Raw genomic sequence first — 24741 nt, 5'->3', positions numbered from 1 at the left:
CATGAACTGTGACTACATCAATATGCAACTTCATTTACGAAAAAATAAAAATGAGTAAAATGTAGAAAAAATGTGTATGCATGGTTGCCAGATATTACATAATGTGTTTAAATCCTTCTATTAGAGCTCCACTGTATAACTTTACCTTTGCAACCTGGCAACCCTTTGTGCATACACTCTCTCTAACACTACAGAATACACTGATGATCTGAAAACATGTAGTTTAGAGATCTCCATCATATATACTGCTCAAATCAAAGTGTGATACATGCAGCTTGATTAAATGCAGCGTAAGTCTGCCTTTAAACCTTCTCCGTTATAAACTGTGATAAATCCAAACATGGATCTCCACTATATTATTTGCGAATGAGGTTACTGAACAAATGGACTTACGCAACCTTAGTGGCACACAACGAAGACATTTTATTGTTGTTTTAATATAAAGACATGAATATAATTTGGCATTATTGTAATTACTATTGTTTAAGCTTTACTGGTTTTCATAATGAAGCGACTGTGCTTATATTTATGATAACATAACAAATCAGAAAACTAGATTGGGTGAAATAAACCATGTGTATGATTATAGATGAAAGTGGAATTAAGATTAGAATTGTCACTGTCTTTTGAGAGACCGTTTTGAGTTTTACCAGTTTTCATAGACTGTGCTTATATTTATGATAATGATTCAGAAAACTAGATGATGTAAAATAAACCATGTTCATGATTCAATTTAAAAGTGGAATTAATATTAGAAATGTCACTGTTTTAGTTTTTGAGCTTTACCAGTTTTTATAATGTCGAGACTGTGCCTATATTTATGATAATATTATAAATCAGGAAACTACATAATGTAGAATAAACCATGTGTATGATTATAGATGAAAGTGCAACAATGCTGATGTGATGTCTCAAATGACAACAATTATGATCAGAAACCGTGTTTATAATTTTGAGCAAAATGATAAAGTGATTATCAGTTAAATCACTATGCAGCATGACTGACTAAAACTAGACTAAAATCAACTAAAAACTAACAAAAAACATGATAGATTGACTAAATATGATAAAAAAATAAAAAAATAATAAAAAAAGACATTTGATTTAGGGCTAAGACAGAAACAATCAGCTTACAAAATCAGATAGAAAACACAAATGACTTGACGGTAGGGATGTAACGTTTAACTGCGAGCCGTTTAAAATCTATTTAAATATGGTGGTGCTAAACAAATCGTGATTCATTTAGGGGTAGGAGTTTATATGAATGTATGTCTGAGAGGAACTCACTGTCTTTACAAAAGTTTAGATGGTATTTCTTCTTTTCATCTTGCCTTTGTATAATGCACATTAAAGTTCATAAGTGCAGCTCTGCTTTGTTTACAGCGGAAACCAAGGAAACACTTTAAGCGCCACCTGCTGGCAGAGAGTGAATCTGCGTCTCGTTCAGCTCGTCTGCTGTTTCAGTTTCATGCAGATATATTTTATGTATAGTTTCACAAAAATAATGTCGAACCATTGTGTTTTTGCTTCAAATTTCTAAACTATACAGTCTAATTCAGATTAAAAACTGCTCATGTTGCATCTTTGTTTGGATCATGTTTAAAATGCAGTGGTTGCAGTGGTCATTTTAAATGAAAGAGCACTGACAAAGCCTTAGTTGTTTACATGAAGAGATTTATTTTATTTTTTATTATGTTATTTATCCGAGTCACAATATATATATATTTTTTTTAACAAAATGAGATTAAAGACAAATTATAAATTAAATGTGTCCTTTTATTATTGCTTGGATATAACACTATAATATAAATATACTAATATAGCACTTTTAAAATTTCTATTTAGTTTTGTTATTTACGTTTACATTAGATTTAAAAAAGCAATAATAAAAGGACACATTTAATGTATAATTTGTCTTAAATCATCATTTAGTTAAAAAATATATATTGTGGATGGAATTGAACCATGAAATCAAAACCGTGAATCGAATCGTGAGTTGAGTGAATCTTACATCCCTACTTGACGGCTGAATTATTATCCGAGAAAATGAATCTCAGGTTGGCAATCTTCACTGACACATAAGGATTTATCAGTAATATTTGACTGGGGCACAGAGGTAAAAAGGGTCTAGTGATGCCTCTGGCACTAAGTGGATCTGTCCTCGGCTCTCAAGAAATCAAGCATTTATGCTCTCAATCTGAAATTAAATCCAAAGTGCTTTATAACCGGGACCTCACCTGTACCAGCCTTCCCGCACCGATCCTCTCCACTCATAACAACATACCCAGAAGGTATCTATATCCTCAAAATAATAAAACCGCCTCGCTCTCGAAAAGAAATTCTCATCTCAGTCTTAAAAAAGCTGCAGAAAGCTATCCCTGCTTCAATATTCTACTACTCTGAAAACATATTAGCGCTGCCAAGGCAAAACCTCTCATTCTTTGTTCTTTCTTTTTGTACTTGCTTTCAAAACATATTGATTTGGAGAAGAAAAGGAGGGACCACTATGACAGGGGTCCTGACATTTTATCCTACCCGTCAGATTTCCTACTAGGGTTTATTGCGCATGCGCACATTAATATTGTGTCCTTTTTCTCATGCTGAACAACAATTTTGTATGTATCTGCATTACTGTAAGGGTAGGTTTAGGGTTGGGTAGATGTTGACTTTAATAAAACACAATCGAATAGGTAGAAATAAATATTTACTGTCGGTTTCCTGTAGCTGTATCTCTTCTAGCTACAACCGCGAATATAACACATAATAACTGTATTTGGACTATTGTAAGGGTAGGTTTAGGGTTGTGGTAGGTGAAGACGTTAATAAACCATCATTTCAAAGGTAGCATTTTACGTTGTCGAATTGTACTACCATCTGTTTTAATGAGAGGTAGCAAAATCTGACAGGACAGGACAAATCAACAGAACACCGGCACCACAACACTCTGAACATATGACCTAAATGTGGACCAAAATATCACTAAACATAGTTCATCCTTGAGAGCATTCGGCCATATTTCTGCACTCGTTTCGTACTACTGGAAGTGTCAAAACATTGACAGGTTGTGTGCGTGTGCGACTGCTCAGAGTCCAAACTGTAAGCCTTTAATCCGGCCCATGTTCCAAGCTGCTACCTGATACATTTGCCAATGTTATCAATGTCTGCATCTGCAAACATGACAGCACTGCTATTACACCGAGACCCACTGCTGCTGCAACCGAATCCGCACTCCTGTGTGTGCATGAGAACACATGCATGGCACGACACGGATTATCCCGACGACACGGGGCAAGCAGGTCGAGTGTTATGTGTGTAGTGACGTGTGAAATACGTTTACATAGAGAGACAGCTGACCTCTGAGATAACACTGAACACACTTACACATGCACTGTTGTAGCATTTGCACATGCAATCATTTTTACGATCTGTAATAGTCCCGTAACGTAGCCTGGTAGGGGTAAATTCAGATTGCGTTTGTGTACCCACTGCCAAATAGTCAGAACACTATGTTTTTCTTTGCATAACAGCCTACGGGTTCAACAAAAGCTTCCTACTGTAACAGCCTCCCTTATGATATTGTACCAATCAATAAGGATATGCATGGGAAACAAAACTCAAATCAGGGCTCTAGGAGATCTACTTTCCTGCAGAGTTTAGTTTCAACAAAGGATTTTCAAGGTTCTGCAACCAAAAAGGCGCCCATTGGGGTTTTTGGATTGGCCTGTAAAATAAAAATGCTGTTTACATCAGTCAATGTTTTAATTCTTTTTAAATAATAAATATATTTAATATTTTATTTGCATTTATATTGTGGATGCAAAATATATGATGTGGACTGAAATGTAAAAACAAATATCAGTGAGTATTTTATTCTGTACACACATATTATGCATATATTATGTTTAAATATGGATTAAATAACTTATTGGCAAAACAAGTTTTGTTTCACAGTGCATATTTGAGTAATTTTTCACTGTGTAAATATTTTTTATATAATATGATATTAATATAATACTTTAATAAAACTATTATATTTAATAATTTGAAATAATTCTTTATAATTTTTGGACGCTTTGGCTAATCTAAGAACAGAAAAAAAAATGTAACAAACACTACAGCAGAAATACGAAGCCAGAACACTGTAAATGATCTTTTTCCTCAAATAACTAGGCTACGTGTACATTAACACTAATTTAGTAAAACGGAAAAATGCTTGATGAAGAAATTTATTAAGTCGTTAAACAAAAATAATCTGTCACTGGTTTTAAACCTTTTATAAATAAATACTACTAATAATAATAATAAAGGTAGACAACGCCTGCTGTAAACAAACACCTGACGCAGGTGGTCAATGGTTGCGTCTCCAAACCTAGAGAGCTGTCTACCTAGACAACATTATGGGGCATTTAAGGTTTTAGTTCACATGTATTGGCAATAAAAGTCAAGCTGGAAAAGTTGGGAGAAGCAACCATGGACTTTTGGTTCACTTTAAGGGTTGAAACTAAACTACCCATGCAGGTAGATCCCCAGCCTCTCAGGCCGAACGAAAAACCGAGTATTTGAAGTATCCAGAACAAAAGCATCATCCATGTGGTCCAAGTGACCCAATCCAGTGTTTGCTATTAAAATCCCAGGAGGAAGTTTTCCCACATCCAGCAGAAGAGGGTGGCGCACACAAACACCTTCACCGAACGCGCGCGCCTGGCATGTGCCAATCTGCCACTAGAACGCGCACGTGACATAACAGCGCTCCATGCAATAATAATGTACCGCTGCCATCCTCGTCATCAGCAGCAGCAGCAGCATCTCCAGCCTCACCTCCAGATCGAGTTGTCCAGTGATGCCAGGCGCCTGTCCTTGTTTCTCAGATGTGGACGCTGTTCCTCAGGCGCTAGCGGTTGTTGGTTCGCATGGCGCGGTAAAGTGTGTTCCGGCGTCTCCTCGCATCAGCAGCAGGTGTGTTTCTCTCTCTTTGTGCGCTGGAATGAGTTGGTCCTGGGAGTTGACAGATGCTGTCCGCACACAGAGACGCGAGTGAATGCTGCTCCGCTCTCTCCCAGCTGATACTTTACTCCACATAAGCGCCTCCCTCTTCCAGCGCCGTGAGCTCCGACTGCGCGTTTGCGCGAGAATCAGTGGCACCTACTGGCGAAATGTGGAAGTGCAGCAAATTAACTCCTCAAAGAATTCCCATTATATTTTACTTCTCTTACAAAAAGTCAAAATGCTTTTGTTAAAAATTAAAAAATGCATCTAAAAAACATGCATGGGGAAACAACAGAAACATTTACTCATATTTCTTATGAATTTTATGAAAAAGACTAGATCAACTATTTAATTTACATTAATTTTCAAATAAAAATATAATCCCTATAGAATATGAGATAAGCATCCAGACATGTACATACACTACCATTCAAATATTTAATTTAATTTGATTATTTTATTGTATTGCTGATTGAAAGAATTCTTACATTCAGCAAGGCTGCATTACATTGATTAAAAGTGACATTAAATAAATGAAATGTTACAAAAGGTTTTTATTACAAATGCTGTTCTTTTAAACTTTACATTCAAAGAATATTATAATAGAAAACAGTTGTTTTAATTTGTAATAATATTCACAATATTTTACACAACATGTTTTTACAGTACCAGATAAATGCAGCCTTGGTGAGCACGAGAGATTTCTTCCAAAAACTTAAATTACTCACATACTTTGAACACCAGTTTGCATGTATTAGATACAAGTGTAATAAATATGAGAAATATTTCAAACAAAACTTAAATGATATCACATTGAATATTTAGGATTCACAGCTTTGCCGTAATCAACCTTTTTCCTTACTGTAATTCCCTTCATTCCTATCAATGTGTTAATGTGGTTGAATTCAGTTCTAAATGACACAAATGTGTTTTTAATATTAATATTTAATATGACACATGTTGTTTTTTAGACACTATTAAAGAACAATAACATACCCCCAGTTCACTTGATTGATGTGCAATTAAAGAGAGTGCACTTGTCACACATTTTCCAGGTACTGCGGCTGGCACAGCAATGCTCAGTGTGGCACAGCGATTAATTATGGATTATATACACAATTCATCTGGTGGTGATACTGTAAACATCTTTCCAATGACACCCAGTAAATGCACACAGTCAATTCTGTGACGTGAGGTGGTTGTTGGTTTAAATACCACAGCCTGTAATCAGTAACAATGTAAGGTTAAAGGTATCAGCTGAATGAAAATCACTATTCATTTCAGAAGCATGTTCCCGGTTAATGTTGTGTATGCTTTATCAAATCAACCAATGAAACCATTAGTCGCTCGAGGGCTTGTTTAAACCCCCCTCATCCCCCAGTTGTGTTTTCCAAACCCAAGGGAAGGAAATGGAATACACACAGATATCTGCTGATTTTTCTCTAAAGTGGCAATTGGAACCTACATATATAATACATCACAAATGTTTAAAAATTGAAGGTTTGCTCTCATTAATAATAAACCACAACTAGTGGGCCAAAGGTGGTGAGATCTCTGATTTGCTCCCTGTCACGTATGCACAGAGACTGGCCTAACAGCACGCCTGCAGTTTATGGATATGTATGCAGCTCTGTTTGAGTAGGAATAGCTCCAGGGCCACAGCGCAACACTGCATGCACTTGGTCCGGATCCGCTGGACCCGAACGTGTTTTTCCGAGTGACCGCTGCTTGAGTTTGGAGCCTCAGCACGTAACGCGCCGCTGCCTCTGGTCATGCGTGCAGCTTCATTTCTTTGTTTTTCCAGTAACTTTCAGTTAGGACTCTGATTCTGGACCTGATTTAGTGGATGCCTGTAAAAAGGCACTGCATAAACACCGTATATGTTCATACATTTCAATTTAATGTCTTGCATGATCTGTATTTGTTCAGAAGAGTGTAATAAATTAGAAATATCATAAATGTACTGATTATTTAAGATTCCCTGCTTGCTATGACCAACAGTTGTAGTTTCTCCTGTATATACAGTGGGGATCGAAAGTTTGGGCACCTTTGCAGAATCTGTGAAAATGCGAGTAATTTTCAAAAAATAAGAGAGATCATACTAAATGCATGTTATATATTATTTAGTACTGTCCTGAGTAAGATATTGTACATAAAAGATAATAACATTTAGTCCACAAGACAAAAAAAAAAATGCTGAAATTATTAAAATAATCCCACTCAAAAGTTTGGGAACCCTTGGTTCTTAGTACTGTGTTCTGTTACCTGATGATCCTCGACTGTCTTTCTGTTTTGTGATGGTTGTGCATGAGTCCCTTGTTTGTTCTGAACAGTTAAACTGAGCAGCGTTTTTACCAGCATTTACCTTGATCTTCAACTTCCAAAAGTTTTCACCCCCCAGCCCTTAATGCATCTTGTTTCCTTCTGGAGCATCAGTGAATGTTTGAATCTTTTTAAATAGTTGTGTTTGAGTCCCTCCAATGTCCTCAGTGTGATAAGATGCATCTCAAAATCATAAAGTCACTGCTGGAAAGGGTTCAACTATGCAAAGATGCTGGAAAACTGAAGAATCTGCAGGACCTTAAAGATTTTTCTGAAGAACGCTGCTCAGTTTAACTGTTCAGAACAAACAAGGGACTCATGCACAACCATCACAAAACAGAAAGACAGTCGAGGATCATCAGGTGACCACACAGAGTATTAAGAACCAAGGGTTCCCAAACTTTTGAGTGGGGTTATTTTAATAATTTCAGCAATGTTTTTGTCTTGTGGACTAAATGTTAATATCTTTTATGTACAATATCTTACTCAGGACAGTACTAAAAAAAAAATAACATGCATTTAGTATGATCTCTGTTATTTTTTGAAAATTACTCATATTTTCACAGATTCTGCAAGGGGTGCCCAAACTTTCGAGCCCCACTGTATATTCCTGTCTACAGTTTCTACTGATGGTTTAATGTGGTCATATTCAGTTTTAAATGGTGCAAAATGTTTCCAGCACTGACTATTTACAATTATTAACATAAAAGTGTCAGATAAATGTTGTATTTGAAGGAACTATTAAAGAAGAAGATTATACTGACACTTTACTTGATTATACAATACTGTTTTACTAATGTAAAATGAGAATAAAAGCCATATAAAAAAACACACAATAGCATGCAGACAACTACATAAAATTCCATTCAAAAGTTTAATTCTAAAACATAAAAATCAGCAAAGATGCATTAAATTGACATTAAATAAATGTATACTGTAATGTGTATATATATATATATATATATATATATATATATATATATATATATATATATATAAACATTAATTTTATTAAGGTTTCCAACTGTTATTGACATTAATATATATTTTTTACATTAATAATAAAATAATAAACAAATCAATACATTAGAATGATTTCTGGAGGATCATGTGAAAGAAGACTAGAGTGATAACTTATGAAAATTCAGCTTTGCATCACAGAAATAAATTACAATTTAAAAGATTTTTTTTTTTTAAATCAATTATTTTAAAATGCAATAATATATCATAATATAACTTTTTGGTCACATAAGTGCAACCTTGATGACCACAGGATAATTCCTTCAAAAGGATTGCTCATACATCAATATGAAAAACACACAAAAAAGCCCACTTTTATGATCTAATCAATTTCTGATGCATTCACTCAAGTCCCATCTCACTTTTTTTCTTGTTAAATATTCTATTTAATTCAAAAAAGACAAAATCTGTCACATTAAAATGGGTTTTATATGCCGTTTCATGTCGACTTTGAAGCAATTCCTCATAAAGCTCCTCAAATAGATCTTCTTTAAAAAGACGGGCCGTTCTTGCATTCAAAGGACTTCCTGCAAATGCTCTATAAGGTCCATTGCTTTCTGCACATACAGGTCAATTTTCATTAGATGCATGGAAAAAGAAAGACACGGAGATCCAAATAGCATCTAAATTGCTGACTGCCCCGTTAGTCCATGTTCCATTATAGAGCTGGACAGAGCCGTCCGGATAATTGGTCACCAGAGGAAAAGCCTCACCTGTATGGTGGGATTGTCCAGCTCTCGTTCACTAACAACTTCATCCATCTGCAAGCGGCTAGTTTAATGTACCGCTGGGCTCTGACCTTTGCTTCCGCTCAGAAAGCAGATCTGTGAACAGGATCAGACTCATGTTAATGGAACAGTTCATTATTTGCTCAGCCTCATGTCACTCCAAACCCTTATATTGTTCTTTTTCTGTATTGCACAAGTTGTATATGGATCGCTTTTATGGATCTTTATAGAGCTTGACAGACATGGATGAAGATTCGTTAGACATGCTTATTCTGGAAACTAAAGCGCATGCAAGTTTTGGATGGGCATGAAGCAATTCATATTGTAAATAACTGGCAGCAAATACTTAAATATTTAAATGAACAGCTTCTTCTAAACAAAACCTTTCAAAAGTTTGGAGTTTCTTTAAAGAAATGAATAGTTATTTTAACAAGGATGAATTAAATGGATCAAGAGTAACACACACACACACACACACACACACACATACATATATATATATATATATATATATATATATATATATATATATATATATATATATATATATATATACACACACACACATATACATTAGACATAAAATGATTAATAAAATCATATATATATTTGTGTGGGTATGAATTTAAAATTTTCATTTTATGTCTAATAAATAATTGTATTTTTTATTGTACTGTACTGTGCTGTTATGTTATTATTATTTTCTATTATCTAATTTTACAGTCTTCTTTAGTGACAATAAGGACAGTTAGAATTCTCCAAAATATTTCCATTTCAGATAAATGTTGTTTTTTAAACTGTTTTCAACACTGATATTAATAAATGTTCCTAAAGTGACAAATTTTTATATTAGAATGATTTCTGCAGTATCATGTGACTCTGAAGACTGGCGTAATGATGCTGAAAATTCACCTTTGCATCACCGGAATAAATTAATTTTTTTAATATATTCGAATAGAAAGCAGTAATTTAAAATTGTAGTATTATTTCACGATTTACTCAAAAAAATTGTATTAAATAAAGGCAGCATTATTGAGTAAAAGAGACTTCTTTAAAAATAAAGTATTAAGATGTATACTTGATTAAAACACTGCAAGCCTTTCAGAATGAAATCACTTGCTGCTTTGGCTAAAAACCTCCAGATATTGATCTCATGCATTTGTAGGAAAAGTTTTCAGTTGTTTGAAAAGACTCTGAAAGAAACTTTTCTAGTGGCTTGATGCTTCTTTTCATGCATGTCATTGCAGCTTAAAATAAACTTGAAAAGATCCATCTTTTGCATCAAAGTGTATCTGTGCATGAGTATTTCCATCTCTGCTATGTAGGCTGACCATAAAAGCATGCAGAGTCTCGGTAAAAAGATCAGACACTGTTTTCACACTGGACTGCATGTTACAGCAGGTTCCCGGAGCTGTTTGCGATGTTGTCTTCACGGTGAAGTTATATGCTTGAAATGCTATTTTGAATTCAAAAACACATATGCTCATTAATGTTCAGAACATGTATAAAAACATCCATTAGAACAGCACACCACAAGAGGCTGATCAAGGACACCCTAAACCTCAGTTGAGATATTCTCAGATTCAAAAGGAGCACTTCATAAAGCGACCACCAGCACGATGAAGAGTGGTCCTTAAACATTCCAGCAAAACCCTTGTGTGCCGAGACATTAATTGGAGGCTTTTGTGGAGGCTTTAAGAATGGAATAGACAACCCTTAATCCACTCCACACAACCGTCCTCCTGCAGCCTGCATCTAATGTGTGATCAATACGGCAACTGACTACTGTTAGCTGCAATTAGGAGACAATGCTTCCCGTTTGCTATTTTCAGCATTTCCCATCTAGAGGAAGTGCAACAGGGAGGATAATTGCGTATTGACAAAAAAGATACACACATGCTCCAGTACTGTCATCGTGTGGCTTCAGCAGGGCTGGTAACTGACCGTTTAAATGGCAAAACCACCAGTACGGCTGACAAAACGTGTGATGAAGATGAATGAAGAAACTAGCAATTACCTTTTCAGTGAGTGCTGAATCTGAACACATTTCTCTTCATCTTAGATGCTTCTCGTCTGAAAAACTGCAAAAAAGAAGCAATATTGACAGAATCGCTGAAATTAAATGTGCAGAGCAGCTCACATCATTTGCTCCAGGTTGAATTTGTTAAAAATGCTTTCAGTAAAACCTGATTGCAGAAATGATCTATAGGGATTTTAATATAAAATACACTCAAATCACATGCACACACACACACACGTTGTTGGCACCTATTTTATAACACATGCAAATTATTCTCTAAAAATATATAGAAAGAGAGCTACCAGCTGTTTGCATTTAATATAATAGGTCTCATTTTATTAGTATTATAACAATTTATGATGTACTAATATGAGTAAAAAGAACTTTTTATTGCTTTTCATGCACAAACATGAGGGATGGATGGCAAAGCATAAAAATAATGATGAAAGATATTGAAAGTCTTTCATTTTTATTTTTATTGCGATTTCAGCTGCCCTCCTGGATACCGGTTTTTATTTCAGTTTCTATTAGACTTTTCTTTTTCATTATAAATCATGTTTGTCCTTCCTGTATTAACAATTTTGCAAAGCTTTTTCGGATTTTTTTTTTAAGTAAAACATAACTGTGGTGGAATCAGCAGTTACTATTGTAAAAGGACTTTTATCTCTTACAATACACTTAGAACACTCAGCTCTTAATTAGTATTCGAGTGCACCATCTACTGGTCAATGTATATATATATATATATATATATATATATATATATACACACACACACACACACACACACACACACACACACACACACATTAAAAACAGTAATAATATGAAATATTACTACAATTTAAAATAAGTTTTCAAGTTAAGTAGATTTTAAAATGTAATATATTTCTCTGTTTCAAAGCTTTTTTCAGCATCTTCTTCAGTCACATGATCCTTGAGAAATCATTCTAATATGATGATTTGATACATTATAAGAAACATTATTATCAACACTGAAAAAAATGCTTTTGTGAATCTAAATGGCTCTTCTTCTTTTTTTCGAGTAAAAAAAAAAAGCACTTGTTATTTACTACAGTGAGACAGCACATGCATAACTCCCCTCTGATGAAACCCATGATCCTGTGCTCTGGATTAACCAGACACTCAATAACCGATCGAATGAGTTAATGATCGAGCCGAATCACTAATGAATGGCATCCAGCTCGGATCAGCTGATCGTGTAAGTTCATGAGGAGGAGAGTGAACTAGTTCAGGATGTCAGTACCTGTATTGAGTGACCACGACCTCAAAGGAGAAACAGTAAAGAGTTAAGTAAGATCTGGATTGGACAGAGATGGGAAATGCACAGTATTGCTACAGTTACTTCACTCTGATTGGTCGATGCGGTTACAGTAGCTGCATTGTCAGAACTCAGCGTGTTTATTGACATGCAGGTTAATGAAAAGCCCGTAAACCAAATGTAAGCTGCAACGTACTGGCATATCCACGCAGGCTTTGTTTAGGATATAAAACACGCAAGGGGAGGGGTGGGGGGCGCACTAAATGAAAATGTTAGCTCTGGCCAGCTTCCTAGATTTGGTTTGAGCAGCTTATGTCTTGGAATGAGGCAGGAAAAGAGAAATAAACACGGAGGAGCTCCGACTGCACTGCAAAATCAACATCATTCCATCGCGGGCAGTTTCCGGCACGTACTGTACGTCGAGCCCCGCTCGGCTGCTCGGTATCATAGCGTTCTCTGGAGGCTGCATTCACACGTTAATGTCTGGGGCGAAAATGCTTGTGTGTGTTATTTTGTTTTTAAATAAAACAATCGATGTAACGATGCACAGAATGAACAACCGTAATGACTGATCGAACAGGGAAAAGGCTTGGCTGTATTTGAATGGAAAGCTCCACTGCGTTCTGATTGGTGTTCAGACCCAGTGTGCTTCAAACCAACACAAAATGTAAATGTAAACATTTTTTATAAATATACTATTAATAAAATTTACTATTTATTTTAACAAAAACATTATATTATAGTCTTTTACTTTCTTTTATATAGCAATGATTTTATAATTTTGTCTGATTGTATGATATAATTAATGTTTTAGCCTACGTCTTCCAGAAAATGTTTGTTCATTTGCCTTTACATACCCCTTGTTTCCAACTCCAGCTATTTTAGCATGTAAATATGTCATTTTATGTATATATATATATATATATATATATATATATATATATATATATATATATATATATATATATATATATTATACATTTTTGTTTTTCAATTAAGTTTTTAGAAGGTTTAAAGATGTTTAATTTTGTTGTTATTGCTATATAATGTACTATAAAATCGGTTATTCTATTTTCCTTGTTTATTTTATGTTTTATTAAATTTTTAAAGGGGTTTATGCCTTTACAAACCCGTTTCTTGCTGCATTAGCCAACATGCTCTTATTAATGAGAACTTTTAATATTTTTTGAGTGTGCTTGTTTACATGATTTACACTTAAATAGGTTCTGTTTTCATGAATAGAAATTTTTTTTTAATGTTTGCTTTTGAACTCTAAATATTTGCTTATGTGCATGTTTCTACTCAGCTCCCTTTTATAATAAATTTTAAAAAGATTCAATCCCACACACCATCTATACTTGCTATCAACGTTTATTATCACAAGCAACGTTTCGGTCAGGCATATATATATATATATATATATATTTTTTTTTTAAATCTATAAAATAAACTTTGCTTTCAACGAAATAAAAAGCCTTTCCTCAGAAAATGCAGGAACTCTAAAATATCCTTCAGAGTTTCACTGTGACATTTACACCTTTAAAAATAATGATGTGATGTTTCTGATGATCAGCTTTAAGGGAGTGAGGAGGAACCATACATTTTCTTTATTCAGCAGTAACCTTTTCAAATAAAATGAGGCTGAAATGCATATAGACACAAATGGTACCGTTCCCTAAGAAAGAACAGCATTCTTTAATCATTTTTACAAGTCTAATCGCTCTGTGCCTGTTCTTCCAGATGTCTGCATCGAGAGATTAACTACACAACCTGAATAACAGATACAAACAAAATAATAAATCCAGATACAAGAAGTGTGTAGGAAACGAATGAGAGCCGTGAACGGGTTACATTTGGGTCATATTTACACAAAATTAATACAAAAACAAAGAAATGCCGCCTGTGGAGAACATTCATGCTTGTACAATGGTTTTTAGGATGGATTTAAGGGACTGATTTGTAGAAAATATGGCACAATTCCCGTTCGTCCACCAGGGGGCGTAAGATGAACAATGTTCAGGTGATTATCGCCCCACTGAAAGCCATTACTTCCACACTATGGTGCAGGGCCAAATTAAAAGGAGCACAATGGGCAGTAACTGTCAACCTAATGGTGTCTTACACAGTGTGATATTCAATTTAGTCTCAGCAGTGATTAGAGAAGATTATTTCCAGAAATATTATTTATGAACACACTATGGTGTTTTATATGGATTTGCATGCACAACTATTGCCTGTTCTTATCAGATGAGAATGCTAATTAGAATAACTGTAGATTGCTTTATTAAATGGTGTCTGAGTGATGAGCCCCAGGAAATTTGAACTGAGAAACGATTTTTATTTTCAGTGAAAACATGCAAATAATTCTTCAGTTTCCATGAAACTTATAAACAAAACTATAGAAAAAAAATATATAAAATTATGTTTTCATTAAACATAACGTTAATTTTTAGTAAAACCTAATCAAATGATGTTTTATTTACAACTTTGGAAACTGTTTTTTGTGTGTGCATCGTGTTAGCAAATAATAATATGTGTGTGTGTGTGTGTGTGTGTGTGTGTGTGTGTGTGTGTATTTAATTTCAACAAGAAATTACAAATATGTACATATTGAATATAAAAAAAAAAAATTTTAATAATAACTTGATATATTTTGGAATACCTACAAGTTGCAATTTATTTTATAACTTGGAAGGTGCTTCTAAATGGCAATAAGCACTGCAAGGTCATGCATGCACAGGTGGATAAAACTAGATGTGCATGCATAAATGTACAAGAGCTCCATGCATTAGTTCATTGAACATGTGCCAAGTGTTGCAGCATATGCACATCTGGCACACAAATGCACTAATCTATTTTCAGCACAGCATGGCTACTGCCCACATTTAAAAAACACCCTTTTCTGGAAGTGTGGAGGCGTGTTTGTACAAGAACACATTTGCATATGTATTTAGAGGGGCTGAGTGTGAAATATCAACAGCTTTTTATATTGCATGTTGGCTCTTATAATAGAAAATGTATTTATAATATAAACTTCTGAAAAAAGAAAAGAAAATGCATTATTTTACAGGCAGTGTTTCAGTTGGACCATTAATGTCTAGTCCACAAGGGACACAAGTGTTAAATGTACATTGTGTGTGTTTTATGGCATGACTGCACATGACACCGAGGCTGCAGATCATAGAAAATGGGCCCAATGCACAAGGCATTAATCTGTATTTGATGGATTATTTCCCAGCAGGCTTTAGTCAGATTTAGTAGCAGTCAAGCAGAGAAATCAACGAATCTGCTGAGGGGGAAATGCTTTAGATAATGAAGTCACAGAGAGTGATGTCTGCATGTGATTTATCACAAGTCTTAATGTCCAGAAGATCAAAGGCATTAAATAATCTAAACTAGAGAGAGAACATAAACCATGAAAATCAACGGGTGTAAAAAAAAAAAAAAAAAGATTTTAAAAATAAAAAAGGGCCGGAGTATGAGTTGTGATAGATTAATATGTGGTAGGTCAATGAATCATCCATTTTGATATTATGATCAGTATAATCTGATAATTGTGCTAATATACAGAAGTACACTTTAAAAATTTTATATTAGATAGACAGGTAGATAGATAGGTAGATAAATACTGTGTTTTCCGGACTATAAGTCAAACTTTTCTTTCATAGTTTGGCTGGTCCTGCGACTTATCAAAATTAATTTGACATGAACCTAGAAAAATGAACTAAGAGACATGAACCAAGAGAAAACATTACCATCTACAGCCGTGAGAGGGCGCTCTATGCTGCAGAGTGCTCATGTAGTCTATCACTGAGCAGCATAGAGCGCCCTCTCGCGGCTGGAGACGGTAATGTTTTCTCTTTGTTCTAAATAAATTAGACTTATAGTCCAGTGCGACTTATGTTTTTTTCCTCATCATGACGTATTTTTTGACTGATATGATGTATTTTTGGACTGATAAGACTTATACTTAGGTGCGACTTATAGTCCGAAAAATACGGTAGGTAGGTGGATAGATAACAACTGACAACATTTTGATACAGTATAGGTGTGTGTATTATGTAATGCTTTATATTACATTTTAACATATATACACGTGGAATATACATATAAATATTTAAAACTTAAAAGATTGTATAAAAAGATGCAGCATTCAGTGTGCAGTTCACAATTTATTTACTGAATAAATCTGGACAAAACACCAAAAATCTGTTACATTACAATCAGAGCATCTGAGGCAGATATCCCACCATGCACTCCCCCCTCCCCTTGAAAACATGAGGAAAAAAAACTAACGAACAAAAATAAAAACATCCTTCAAACTTAGCACCTAATCAGCACCAACTTAGGTATGCAAGTTCCTTCTACAAAACGAGTGAAAGCACAATGTCCAGAGGGAAAAAAAGAAAAGAAAAAGAAACTCCAAAGCGCAATTGGACTCCTAGTAAATCCTTTGTAAGATTCTTCTTTAAGAGAACGAAACTGAAACTATGAACTCCCCTCTTGCTAGGCAGGCTAAAGCATTCAAAGGGCACATGCCATTGACTAGATATAAATCACGATTTCAAGTAACATTGATATACGACGAAACATGTCTACATGTACCCATTCAAAACATGATCATTTCACAGACCTATGCAGGCAGTAGAGTTAACATGAGGTACTCGAGACGGTGTAGTCGTAGAAATATTGTCTAATATTTAAGGAGTCAAATGCAAAAAGCGAAAAAAAATAAAAATAAAGGAGTGCGGTCAGCATGCGTTTGGGGTGCGCGATTACTGGCACTGACGTTAAATCGTAGACCTTCCAACTTGGGACAAACTTTGATACAAAAAGTCAAACCTGTCCTGTGTCAAATGTATTGCCTACAATATTCTTGTAAACTGGCGGTTTAGAAAACAACGAAAACCCCTGCATGTATTTCTCTTTAAATATAGTAATAGTTACCTTATAAATAAAATAAAAAAAAAGATACATTTTGCTCCAGCAACTAAAAGTTAAATAGATGACTAGTCCAGAGAGGATCTCCAAGCCTAAGCGAGTCAAGTGCTTGACGTTTTTTATTCTCTGAAGACTCACTGAAAAAGTTTCCGTTATGGTTCGAGCGAAAAAAGCAGCAATGATAGTAAAAGGAAGAGCTTAATGCAACACAAGTCGTTCTTAATGCAGCCAAAATTAATTAAACACAAAAAATGACACGGCCTTCACAATATTGACCTGGAGGGCTGTCGAAACGCTATTCTTAAACCAAGGACCAAATCGAGACGCAACCAACAGTTTGCATTCGAGGAAAACAAGCAACTGAGACGCGGTCAGCAAATCAAAGCTGGAAACAGGAAAGGTTGAGCAGTTCTGCCTGATATTTTCTTTGTTCCTTGGCTGCATTCTCCTGTGCTGTAATGCATGTTTGTAGCTTACTGTGACTCGTACGCCTCGCGAGCACCACGGAAAATAAAGACAAAAACGAATGAAAATAAAAGGAAAAACCAAAGTCTTGCTACATCATCTGACACGCTTCGTCCAGAAGTCGTAGCTTAGGAAGAAGTCCTTTCCGCCCAAGCCAGAACGACCATGTCTTTTCACGGAATGAGAAATAACGATAGACACCGTTTGTAATGAGTGAATTTCTGATCATCTAAAAGGACGTGGCATAACGTCTGATGAGTTTGTGCTCAGCTGAAGAACTGCTCCAGTTCGTCTTCCATGTTGGCCTCTGGCACCATTTGGTCCAACTCTCGCTCGCCTCTTCCGTGGCTGGAGGCAGCAGCCGAACCGCCGGAGGCCGAGAACCAGGGATGGTCCAGGATCTCTCGGGAGGTGAGGCGTTCGGCTGGTTCTCGCCGCAGGATGCTACGGATGAGGCATCGGGCTTTGGGCGTTAGCGTCTCGGGGATGTTGAACTGGCCGCGGCGGATCTTACTGAACAGTGAGCTGGGCTCTACATCGTGGAACGGGTAACGGCCCACCAGGATGGTGTAGAGCATCACGCCTAAGCTCCACACGTCCGCCGCCTTACCAGAATAGCTGCCATTTGCGTTGAGGATTTCCGGACTGACGTAGGCTGGACAGCCGTGTTTGTCCGAGAGCGAATCATCACCTCCTTCTAGGAGGTACGTATCCTCCAAACTCTCCAACTTTACAAGGTTCCTGGGAAAGATGGAGAAAAACATGAAAATGTACATATTTGAAGACATGAGGTGTTCAGTAAGTAAAAGGGAAACCATTATTGGTTTGTTGGCTGTCAAGATGGGTGATCCAACATTTGAACTGACAAACAAATATATAATGTTATAAAATACTTAAATGCAACAAATTCTAGATGGATCATTTGTGATAGTTTTTGAACATACAAAATACACAAAATGAAGCAAACGTCATAGAAAACTCAAGCTTGACAAAACAACTAACAGAAAAGTCATAATATACATTAAAATGGAACAAATTAAGATAAAACAGATTGAAAATGTTTTTACAATTAAATAAGTTAAAGATGTCAAATAAATTAAAAGAAGCAAACTTTCAGTTGTGTTGGCTTTCAAGCTCGTTCAACAATTATATGACCAAAAACAATGAGAGAATCAATTTAAGAACAATTCCTGCTTCCAAATCTGTCCGTCCAAAATAATAACAAAAAACCTTTTAAATCATATTTTCCTCTACCATTGCAGTTTTTTTGATAGCAAAGCATAAATATCCTCTACATACTGGACTGTAAATCCCTTGCATAAAAGCAATATAAAGATAGCCTCGGGACATTCCTGCCAGTCTAATCCAGAGGGAAATCTGGTATTCATTCTGGGAATTATAAAAAGCAGGAATAATGCCACGCCAAAGATGGAATTCCTCAACGATTCCCTGTGATCCTAGTTCTTCCACTGTAATACTGTCATTTATACAATAATGCAAACATGAAGGAACATGCATATAATGACAAACAATCTGCTTTATATATATATATATTTCCAGTATATCTGCAATGATTCTGTTGCTACAGTAATATAAAATAAAGCAGCATTCTGATCCTTTAAGGGGTTTTCTATTTGGTTTTCTATCTTTAACTGTTCTTCTTTTCTTGAAAGTATGAGAGCATCTAGATTTTTTAATAAAGTCTTCGATGCAAAAGTCAGGAATTAGGGTAAATCATGTTCACGAATCAGATCCAATGATTCTTTTGCATCATCAAGTTAAAAAACAAGTGATGATTAGTAAAACACTGTGATAAATTTATATTAAATGTACTTTAATTCAGTACATTTATTCAAAGTAACAGTAAAGATAGTTATAATGTTACAAAAGGTTTCTATTGCAAATAAACACTGTTCTTTTGAACTTTCTGTATCATAGATTCCACTAAAACATTAAGCAGCGCCAGTTTTCAACATCGATAAGCAGCAAAACAGCATATCAGAATGATTTCTGAAGGATCATGTGACTCTGAAAACGGGAGTAATGATGCTGAAAATTCAGATGTGCATAACATGAATAACTTACAATTAAAAAGATATTTGAGAGTTTAAATTATTTTAAGCAAATAAATGCATGCAGCCCGTGTAAGTAGAATAGGCTTTTTCAAAAAACATTAATAAATATTACCGACCCCAAGATTTTGTATAGTTATGCAAATCCCTTTTAGTGCTTACAGTATTTTCAAACTACACAATTTGCATCCCTGCATATTCATCAAAAGCTGAAAAACCCTGAGACTAACTACATCATGCAGCCCAAATTACAAAGACAAAAAAATAAAAAAACAACACATGCAATGAAAACATCTTTGAGGTCTTCTGCAAGCTGCCTCGTGACTCAGATTCTGAATCAGAAACCATCCGAATGAAACCGTACGCCCACTGAGTCTCAGCAAAACATCCAATCCCTGGAGCTCAAAATAGTCATATTATTTTTCACGACAAGCGGTAGCCAGCTGCGTGGAAAGGTTGCAGGGCATCTAAATTACCTGAAGGTCAGGAATGAACAGGGTGCCCCTTCTCTGACCTGAACTTGTGACCCTTTTCCATGCACCGCTGTGCAAAGAGAACACGGCATGCTGGAAATATTCTCTTAATGACATGCAGCATATGTGAGTCACAGCTCCACGATGCGGCTGAGTTACACCGGGTTAAGAGCCTGCAAAGAACATCGGCCCACCTGAACCCAGGAAAAACGGAGGAGGATGCGTGGATGCACACACTTGTACATTAGGGAGCGATTCCAGACGAACTGCACTGCGGTCTCTAGCGTGCGACGGCAGAACGTTACAAGCGTCCTTCGTGACATAACCAGGTCAGGAACCCGCTTCGCCGAGGAATGCAGTTCTGTCTGGCTCGCTTTCCTCTCTGGTTCCAATTTTGGTGCACCCTTGGTGTTTGATTTCTGGCCAGGGTAATACTCACCACCCTTGGCCACGTTTACTTGCGCTCGTCTGCAATCACTCAGTGAAAGGTGGACGGCTGACGCACCAGACCACAGAGCATGGGAACAGTAAGGTCACCGAGCTCACATTTAAAGCACCAGGCAACATTCTCCATTTCCATCGAGTGAGCCAGAGGGAATCTAGCTGAGCTGACTCATTTGGCCACTGGGGCAACTGCCATTTAGCTTAAACAGGAAGGCCACCCAGCTTCATAACGCAGACTTGGGATTATTTCAGACTAATTTGACTGCCAAACATATGGGCAGGCTAATTTTTAAAGACTTAACACGCAATGCCATTCAAAACCATTTTACTTCAACAACTTGACTTTTTTTATATCGAAACTGGATATGCAAATAGAAAAACAAAAGAGGGGATTTAAAGTTGTTCACTGCACTGGAAATAAATGTTAAGGGTTTGCTGATGTCAGCCAAAAACAAAAAGGTATTTCGGAGGCAGAGCATGATTGAATACAAAAAGCAATATTTGTTAGTAATAACTTGTATGACTAAAATGAAAAATAGTAATGCACTGAAATTTCATAAATCAAAAATATTCAGCAGTGACGGCAAAGAAAATATATACTGAGTTTTGGATGAAACCACTGATTGAAACTGTGACTGTTAATTATTACCTCTACGATGGAACTTTCTGACCATATATTTTGTTCATAAGCCACAACGGCAGTTTTTATGCACTTCAGCGTGAACAAAATAGATGCTGAAGCAGCAATATGTAAAATGTGTTACTAAAAAATCAAGTGGCACTGGCAATCCATTTCCAGAGAACTTTACTGGGACCGGTTTCATTTCTCATATGAGAACACAACACCCTGAACAGCAAACTAAATTCAACTATACCCACACTTTTTACTCAAAAAATTGGCTAAATTAAAACTTAAATTTTTTACATTTTTTATCTGAGCATCACTAATAGGTCATATTAGGCATTGGTCAAAAGTTAATTTAAAATTGTGTTACTCATTCAAAAGCTAATTTAAAATCTTGTAGTGCAAATCTGCAATTTACATTTGTGGTGCGGTCACTTTTACTGTTCACCAGCTAATTTTTGCAGGAAAAGTCCAATAATTTCAATAGGATTGTTGTGTGAGGCTGAAAGATTTCCAGACACAGAATTCACAATGGTTTAAGCTGGTCGTGCAAATGTGCTGCATTGGTTTGAAGGTCACTTTTGTGTGAAAAGAGCTTCATATATTTCTAAACTATAAACAATATAAACTATAAGCTATTTGCAATCCAAAAAAGGGAGGTGGGGGGGCAACCTATTCAATAATGTTTGTTTCAATAGAAAGCACATTAGTAATATCCCAAATTTCCAATCTCAGTATGTGAATAATGTGCTGTGCATGCAAAACAAACCTCTCTTTAAAGATCAAATGTGCACATTCTGTTTGAACCCAACAACCTTACTAGAGGCTTCTTTACCTGTCCTCGTTCTGAAAGACGAACTTCCTCAGCTTGAGGTCTCTGAGGACCAGGCCGTTGTCGTGGCAGTGCGCCACAGCTGATGCTATCTGATGGAAAAGTCTGGCAGCCTCTTCCTCGCGCAGCTTCTTGCAAGTGCGAACGAAAGAGTGCATGTCACCATGGCTCCTCTCAAAGAACACGTACGCTCGCGTATCCCCCAGAAGAATCTCCACTATCTGGTTAATGTTCTCATGGGTCCCCAGCACGAAGTAAGCAGCCAAGGACTCTTGGTATCGACTGACATCAAACACCTGGAGGAGAGAGAGCATGTTTAATTCAATCAGAAGCCATCATCGATTCCCCAATATAGTGCAAAAGTATTAGCCCCCCAAGACAAGAGCCCTGCTACTGGCATATTCAGAGACAATGCCTAATTCTGAAACAACAGAAAGGAAATCCATGCAACTGCAAGTTGAAAGGCATTACACCTCTGCTGCATTTCAGAGTTCCCAAAACACACTAAATTTTGATGTTGCTTAGTAACAGACACGTAAAAGTGAGAGATGGGCTAAATATAACATGACAGCGGGGGACATCAGAGGCCATTCTCTCATCAGCAGATAAGAGGTTCTTACTAATGGCTCTCTGCCCATGTCAGCCCATTCTGAGCGTCTTATGTTTCAAAGTCATGTGGACTTGCACGCATGAATGCACGGCTGTATGCAAGCATGCACGCGCACACGCACTTCAGGGGTATTCCCACATGCTTTTTTGCACGTGACTATAACTCATCACTTGATGTCACTGTTGATGAATCACAAAAGAAAAGCCATTCATTTGATAACGCACCAATAGGCACCACACAAATTAATGCATTAAGCCACATGCATGTCTCACATACATCTATAGCTGATGCAATTGCACGAGTGTTCCGTTACAAAATGACAAGCATTCGGGTGTTTCTTACCTTGCACACGAGCTCTTCCCCACTGTGCAGGTGGGTGGCTCTGAAAACGTGGTCTCCCTCAATGGGCTCCAACAAAAGGTAATTTCCAATGCATGAAATGCAGTGAGAGGAGTCAGGGGTCTCAGGGGGGCTAGGAGATCCTAAATTTGGACTGAAACTCTGGTTGGATTCTGTAGTCCTTAGACAAGATAGCTCCTCAAAGTCGTGTGCTTTGTGCCTCGATCTCCCATAACGCGAAATGTTAATGGGACTGGATCTCTGTATGTTCATGAGTATAGGAGGTTCGTCCAGATCAAGAGGGTTCAGACGGTCTTGGAGAAGGGGGAGGGGATGGAAGTGAATGACAGACAAATGCCCTCTATTTAACACTGGGCATGAAGGCAGCGGCGATTCCCCTTGACTGTAATGATGATCTTATGCATGTGCGTTAATTGCACTGACAATGTGGCGTCATTTGAGCACACATGCAATGACGTGCATGCACGAATTGTGACCTCTATGATCAGCGTGCCCTCAAAGAACAGCACGGTTTGGTTGCAAGAGCCGAAAACGCACTAATCGTCGCGGTGTAATGTAAAGGTTGTGACGTCACGGTCGATGCAGCGCAGCAGGTAAAGAATGTTTAGGGTTTTTTTTGCATTAAATTAAAAGGAAAGAGTGCCAACTGGGTTTAGATATCCTGAGAGGGCGCTCCGTGTTCATTCGAGCGGGTCTCCACGCGAAGCCTGTCCATGCATCTACCAAATATGGCTAGGAAAAATTTGCTCCAGGTCGCGAGCCGCCTTTTGTTACGCCTGGGAAGTCGATGTCCTCCTCTTCGTGAGCAACTAAACTCCGACGATCTCCGTCGCTTGGATCTGATTCGGACAAAGGCAAGAGGGAACGGCCGACGTTCTCCCTGAGCCTGTACCTTGTTCAGCAACAAGACACCATTATCATCATCTTCTTCTTACTTACGTGGCTGGGAACCTAATCCATTGAGCGAGCGGGGTCAGCTGCACGCACTGACTGACTGACTGCGCTCGCGGGACTGACTGGAGCACTCCACGCGCACGACCAGCCCCCCTGACGTCACGGCCATAACGCCCTCCCATTGGCCGCTCGCTTGATTCTGACACATCCACAGTCTTGCAAGTCTTGTTTTCCTTGGAATTAAATTGAAGCACCCTAAATTATCAGTCGATATGGTGAATTCTGGGGGGTGTTAGGATTAAATGTCGGTTGGTTTGTGCAATGAAGCAAAAATGACATCAAACTCTGATTAACTACAATGCCATGATGATTAAGCATTGAATATGTGTGTACATATACATCTTATCTTAAAGGCGTTTAAACATAAAATATTTTTTAGAAAATTTAATATTAGAGATGTGTACTTCTAGTTCTTTGTACATGCACAATAATTCTGCTGGAAAATTAACATTTATGAAAATTAACCATGGTTTTATAGTAACGTATTGACTGTCATTTGTATAACCACAGTTTTAGTAGTTAAACTATGGTTAGTATAGCAAGACCATTGGTTAATTTGTGATTACCATGGTATAACTGTGGTAATCATTGTTTTTTGGTTTTATTT

The 24741-nt window shown here is 36.7% G+C and overlaps 1 protein-coding gene and 1 pseudogene across 1 annotated transcript; both read right to left on the bottom strand.

The window, feature by feature from the left end:
* The window catches only part of LOC113120478 (kelch-like protein 29), a 255212-nt pseudogene extending 250174 nt beyond the window's left edge, over window positions 1–5038 (bottom strand).
* Window positions 5039–16517: 11479 nt separating this feature from the next.
* Window positions 16518–24220, bottom strand: LOC113120476 (tribbles homolog 2-like). The gene is made up of 3 exons (XM_026290303.1): window positions 23163–24220; window positions 22214–22506; window positions 16518–18505 (listed from the first exon to the last, which is right to left on the bottom strand). The coding sequence occupies exons 1-3, from the start codon at window positions 23430–23432 to the stop codon at window positions 18031–18033; spliced, it is 1038 nt and encodes a 345-aa protein (XP_026146088.1). The 5' UTR covers window positions 23433–24220; the 3' UTR covers window positions 16518–18030.
* Window positions 24221–24741: the final 521 nt, after the last annotated feature.

This window comes from Carassius auratus, chromosome 20, assembly GCF_003368295.1.
Source record: "Carassius auratus strain Wakin chromosome 20, ASM336829v1, whole genome shotgun sequence".
Lineage (NCBI taxonomy): Eukaryota > Metazoa > Chordata > Actinopteri > Cypriniformes > Cyprinidae > Carassius > Carassius auratus.
Note: the sequence above shows the minus strand (reverse complement) of the source record. Positions and strands in the feature narration are given on the sequence as shown.

Excerpts from the sequence above, each read along its gene's own strand:
- LOC113120476 (XM_026290303.1), bottom strand. The coding sequence starts at position 23,432 with ATGAACATACAGAGATCCAGTCCCATTAACATTTCGCGTTATGGGAGA. Across the intron at positions 22,507-23,162 it reads GGGAAGAGCTCGTGTGCAAG|GTGTTTGATGTCAGTCGATA; the intron begins GTAAGAAACACC and ends TCTCTCCTCCAG. Across the intron at positions 18,506-22,213 it reads GTCTTTCAGAACGAGGACAG|GAACCTTGTAAAGTTGGAGA; the intron begins GTAAAGAAGCCT and ends CATCTTTCCCAG.